The sequence below is a fragment of the Montipora foliosa genome, chromosome 3 (assembly GCF_036669935.1).
Source record: "Montipora foliosa isolate CH-2021 chromosome 3, ASM3666993v2, whole genome shotgun sequence".
Classification (NCBI taxonomy): domain Eukaryota; kingdom Metazoa; phylum Cnidaria; class Anthozoa; order Scleractinia; family Acroporidae; genus Montipora; species Montipora foliosa.
The window spans coordinates 67,362,634-67,368,732 of NC_090871.1; the positions used below are offsets into that span (position 1 = coordinate 67,362,634).

General features: G+C 38.5%; 2 protein-coding genes across 2 annotated transcripts; one reads left to right on the forward strand and one right to left on the reverse strand.

Annotated features, from left to right (window-relative positions):
- Positions 1 to 1,484: 1,484 nt before the first annotated feature.
- On the reverse strand, positions 1,485 to 3,363 carry LOC137995961 (dnaJ protein homolog 1-like). The gene has a single exon (XM_068841402.1). The coding sequence runs from the start codon at positions 3,267 to 3,269 to the stop codon at positions 2,250 to 2,252; it is 1,020 nt and encodes a 339-aa protein (XP_068697503.1). The 5' UTR covers positions 3,270 to 3,363; the 3' UTR covers positions 1,485 to 2,249.
- Positions 3,364 to 3,668: 305 nt separating this feature from the next.
- Positions 3,669 to 5,689, forward strand: LOC137995963 (uncharacterized). Its single transcript, XM_068841405.1, has one exon. It carries the CDS (start codon positions 3,814 to 3,816, stop codon positions 4,597 to 4,599), a length of 786 nt encoding a protein of 261 aa, XP_068697506.1. The 5' UTR covers positions 3,669 to 3,813; the 3' UTR covers positions 4,600 to 5,689.
- The last annotated feature ends 410 nt before the right edge of the window (positions 5,690 to 6,099 follow it).

A 6,099-nucleotide genomic window follows, 5' to 3' on the forward strand; every position in this document is an offset into this window, starting at 1 on the left:
AATGCCTTACTCATCTTTTCATAATTAAGAATGATGCAACACATTATTACCTTTGGGCATCCTCCACCTCACTGCAGATACCGCTATCCAAAACTGAATATCTAAAACAAAGTTTTTGCCTTAGTGGAACTCGCTTCCTGATACACTTAGTGAATCTGAAACCCTCCCTATCTTCAATAAATAAAATTAATGCACACTTTTTTAGTTTCTTTTATCTGACTTTTGCTTGCAGTATATCCTACTATGTAGAAAGTAGAAATATTTTTATTGAATAAAATTAGTAGCTGGTAATTTATAGGAAGTATAAGAAACTGTAAATGATTGTAAATACCGGTAGTTTTAAGTTATTGGATTGGCTGAGTCATTTTATTGTAACCACACGGCCCCTTGTGAAAATCAGGTTGTGAGTGATGATAAATAAGTTGACAGGGGAAGCGTTTAAAAAAAAAATTTTGTTTACTTACTTACTTATCCACATGCATGAGGACAGTAACAAAGTTATTACAAGAGGTTTAAAAAGCTGCAAACTTCAATCAAATAAAATATACCAGGGAAGCTTTTACTTTATTACCTGTGATTTTTAACCCTTTCCCTTCTAAAAGTGACACTTATAGATTTTACTGTAGTGCCTAATGATTTTACTCATCAATGGGAGACTGTTTTGAATTCTTTGTTTGGTGCTCCTTCTTTCCTTGCAGCTCCTCCAGTAGAGAATGCGTAGAATTTGTGCGCCCAATTGGCCATTTCCGAGTTGCTGTTTGTCTCAGTTTTGAAGTGAGTCTTGGTGCTCAACTATTGTAAAGGAAATGAGAAACTATTGTAAAGGAAATGAGTTTGATTTGCATAAGAATACGCAACTAATTTCCATGGTTGTGCACCAGGACTCACTTTGAAACTGAGGCATGCATCAACTTGGAAATGGGCTATTTAATTCAATGCAGTGTAACTTCTGGCCAAAAGGGGCCAGCCCACATAAATGTGGAGCAGAAAAATAAAATTAATATTATTATTGTGAAAAATTTTCTTGTGTTCAATTTGCTCCAGAAAATGTGATATGATGTTGATTTACTGAACTCTGACAAGCTCATTATGTCCCTCCTTGTAATTTGGGCTTGTAACACCATAAATTGAATCCTAATTATAGTACCATACCATCAACAGGTAGGCTTGGCTGGGATGGCATCCGACTACTGTTTGTGAAGGGTACAACCTCTGGCTGCACTGTGCTCAAGGTCCTAAAACAACCAAGCAGAAGCTGCTGCCTTTGTAATTTCATTTACAAAATAAATGATTAGGCACAGTTTTAAAGAGTGAGGAACTGAGTTCTAAGGTTGTGGTCTGCCTATGTCTCGCATGCTTTCCGTGTGGGTTCACATCAATAATGATAATTTTTAGTGGCTTTGCACTGCAGTTGTGCTAACCCTGTCATATTCATACACATCATCATCATCAATATGATAGTCATTCTCGCTAAGCACAGATACTTGCTACTTGCATTATTTCCCTGGTGATTTTACAATATTTATTTATTTTAATTCAATGGCAGACACAAAAATTAAGAACACACCAAAAAGCCAATAAAGAAGGCCTGTAAGAGTTACAGGCTCCAGTTACTCTGACAGACCATCATATAGTGATTGGGGTGATGAATGGTAAACTTGACCAAGACCCTTGTTTGTGAATCCAAGACCTGAAAGGAAAGGATGTCAATATTTCAAGATTGGATGAAATGTTTGTGAGTGCCAAGATTTTGGAGGTACCATTCGTCACCCCTAAGTATGCAAAATCACATAAATTACAATAATTTGTGTGCATTTATTATTACTTTCTCATAGTATGTTGACGTCAACACATATGCATAGAACATATCAAGTAAAGTGTCTTTTACCTTGCTTGGCCATGGAGCAAGTTTATTAGACAAGTTTTTTCACTATCATACTATTTACAAAATACTCAAACTTAAGTGACATGCGATTTTCATTACAGGTAAAGTCATTATAAAGCATGTTATACATTGTTTCTAAAAACACTGTTGAACGTAACTTTGCAGCAGTGGCAATATCCATTGTGATCATGACAAAAGTAACGCGTGCCTTCTAAAAATATCTTGTTCGATTCATTCAACAATACAGGGTTCCAAAAAAGCTTAGAACAATGTTACCACATGTTAAAGGCGTTCTAGAACATCCCTATTCACAGTGGTTGACGCAAAAGAAATAATATCGTGTTTCCTGTTACTAACTTTCGCATTAGGAAGGCAATACATCTCGTAAAACGTCTCTTTGCATTGAAGATACTTGCTCAGGAAATTGTATGTCGTATTTCACAATCAAGTCAGCTTTCTTAGAGGGATTTTTAGGCAATGGGAGTCCTTCTCCCTGAATCCTGCTCGAAAAATCTGGTCGCACAACCTCATTGAGTGGTAATCTTATTTTCCTTCCATCGATTGTAGGAACTTCCACTCTCACACCAGTTAAAGCTTCTCGCAAAGTAATTTTTGCTGTGTAAAGAAGATTATTACAACTGTCGCGTTTAAACAAAGAATGTGGTTTGTCTTTGATAATCAGGACAACGTCAGCTGGAACAATTCCCGGCTTTCGATCACCTTCCTTCGGGAAAGTTATTTTTGTCCCCGCTTTCCAACCCGGCTTAATCTTCACAGTGAGAATTTTTTCCTCGTTCCTGAAAGTTCCACGCTCGTCGTAAATTTTCCGCGATATTTTCATCTTCTTAGTGCAGCCGGTAGATAGTTCTTCAAAACTAACCAACAGGTCCTTCTCGATCGTAGCATCTTGAACCTTTTGCTTCTTCTTTCGCGGAGCAAAGTCGAACATAAACTTGTCATTCCCGCCTGTCCTAACCCCAGGTGTTTTTCGGTCGTTGAGGAAACTAAACCCTCCTAGCCCGCCAATAATGTCGGCAAATTCGTCGTCATTTCCAAAGGCTCTAGCAAACGTATCTTTGGCGTTTCCACTCGTAAACACAAATGTTTTGGCGAATCCTGGGCCTCCAAAATTCATATTCGAACCATTGTCGCTTCCAGGAACTCCCTTTAGACCTTCTTCACCGTATGTGTCGAAGACTTCTCTTTTCTCTTTGTCACTGAGGACGTCGTAAGCTTCCGAAATTTCCTTGAATTTGTCTTCTGCTCCCGGACTCTTGTTTTTATCGGGGTGCCATATCAATGCCAGTTTTTTGTAGGCTTTCTTTATCTCTTTGTCTGTAGCATTCCTCGGAACGCCAAGAATATCGTAAAAGTCTCTTCCCATACCTTCGTGAAGTCGCCTGTTAACACTGAATGATTTGAGTGCAATGTAAAGTCATCAGCGCTTTTATATAGTTATTCGGAGACATTTTCTCGATTGCTCCAGAACCTTCTCCTGCAGACTTACATGAGGGAGGGGAGGGTAGATTGACTCAATTTAATACAAGAGATCCTTTTGCTTCTTCAAAATTTAGGAAATTACATTTGTGAAACTCAAAAATCACATTTATACTTCTTGGCTAATTCAAGGGACATCAAAACAATATACAAGCGAGGTTGACAGATTTTTTGGGGGGACAAATTTTGGACACTCCTCACCCCCTGTTAGTAATCTCTTTATAGCTATTTCTGGCATTTTCGAGGGTTTTCCCGCACATCCTAGAATGCCCTTGGTGCTAAAATTAGCTGTGATGGCATTCCAAACTTTCTCGGTTTTTCCAGAAATTAAAACAGTCAATTTAAAAGCCCCGTTGCACTAAACGTTGGCAAAGTATTTCGAAATTAGAGAAGAAACTCGCTAACAGAACGCAGAGGAAACATTATCGAAAATGTGGCAAGACGTATTCCCAGATCCTTGGGCAAGCAGATTTCCTTTGGGAAGAAATCATTTCAAAAGTTCAGGAGGATTTTACGGAGAAAGGCCTTTTACCTTTGGGGAATACCCAGTTTACTTTCCATTTCTGAAAATGAGAAGATCTCCTGGCGGGAAGAAAACGAGACTCGTAGAAAACTTGTCATCAGAGGCTAAGAATATTTGTTGTGAAGCCAGGGAAGACCCCTCGACGAATGAATCACACTTGAAAGTGAAAGAAGAGGATCAATCGTCAAAGCTAAAGTTATCACAACCCGTGGACGGCAACTTTGTTAAAACTGAGCCTGTCAACGACGAGGATGTTTTGGGAGAGAAGTGTGATAAGACCTTTGATGATGCGAGCCAAGAGTTCGTGGAAAAAAAGGTAGGCCTCGAACAGAAAGATATTTTCCTGGATCAATCTGATGATAATAACAGGACTTCCCGAGCAAACGCGGGTGCTGGTTCTTTGAAGGAGTCTTCATCGAGACAATCAGAAGCAAAGATCACTGAAGATCTGAAACTAAACGAAATAGGAACACAGTTATTAAGAGCACAAGAGCTTGTTCCTCGAGTTATGAAGTTCGAGGGATCCAGAGAAGACAAGGAATATTTGTACTTGGAAGAACATTTGACTCGGTTAATTCTTGCCTTGGATTTGATCAATGCTGATGGACTTGAAAACGTCAAGCTTGCTCGTAAATCGGCTGTAAAAGAGATTTTGAATATCATCACAGATCTAGAAGCTCGTGTCAGTGCATGAAATAAGTTAGCATATTATATGTGCTCATCACAAAAATATTAAAAGAACCGTTCAAAGTCAATCAAGTTTCTTAATTTAATATCAATGAAACAGAACAGTTCATGCCAAACAGTTGCTAGAATTTCACCTCATTTTATGTGAAAAAAACAATAAGTTAAAAGTTTCTTAGTTGTATAATAAGTTGTTGTATACTGGCTGGTAAGCGTAACGCAATAACTACCTCTTCTAGTCACGGGGCGTGATGATGAACGAAGGGAGGATGTGTGCGGTGGTTTGTTACACACACGCACTGATTTTATTGTGGTTTATTTAATATCCGTTATTATGGAATAATCAAATTATCATCATATGACAGGCCCATTTTCAGGGCGGGGTAAGAGGGAGTCCCGGAACAGGACTAATATGACCTCTGATGACACGTTGCGTGACGGCTCCAGTTTCGGTAAACTTGCAAATTCATGTTATTAAAACGTCTCATTTTCACTTTTACTGATAATGTTTAAGCATAAAGGCTAATTTTTAAAAGGAATACTTGTGTTACATCTAGTACTCCGTGTATTCTGAGCTGGAAGCACAAATATCAGCTAACATCTGTAACATTTGCTCTCGCGTTTCCGTTTATCTGTGGTTTTTAACAAACGCCCGGACACAGGGGCACCCAACGAGAATATAGTTCAAAACCACTTAAACATAGCGTTGTTTAACGTACTTTAGTATTTAAATTGTAGATATAGGCATATTTTTATCCCCTAAAAAGTTTTCATCTGTTCGGATTTCCTAGCTGAAAGTCTAGTGGTCCGAAAATTTTAGGGATCAAAACTTACTTTTACGAAAATTTTAGCCAGAGAAAAGGCTCCCGAAAATTCTAAGTGACCTTTCTGAGGTAAAAGTCCTTTTAAAATGGGCAATTATACCATTTTTTAGATGTTCGAAAATTCTAGGACAGGCAGGCAAGCAATAAATTTTTTCAACAAATGTTCCGAAAATTCTAGATGTCAAATCGTCTTCCGAACAGATATTTTCCGAAAATTGACGTTCGGCCGGTTGGGTGCCCCTGCTGACAAACTCCGCGCGACTGGCAATAATTATTTTTTCCGCTGATGAATAAAAATAAGTCAACATTTACATTGCTGTTCCTTAGTTCTGGCTTACTCTTATGTCTGGGCTTCATAGTACTCTTCCATCGATTCAATTTCGACCTTCGCTGGATACTGACTGAACTATTAGTGGCCACTGGAACCATAGTTAATAGAGGGGAATGGTTATGAAACCCGACAAATTTCTTTGTTGTAGGTTTTTGTTCTCTTTTTTAGCCTTGACCGTGCACAAAACACAATAGTTGTTTACTCGGTACTGCGGAGCTAACCAATAGAAACGTGTTGGTTACGTAATTCATGCATAGTGTATGAGTGCAAAACAAAAGATTGTGCACGGTCGTTGGACTTTCCAACCTAAATCTTGGCATCTTTGTTTGCTCCTTTGATGTTTGCCGAGCTTCAA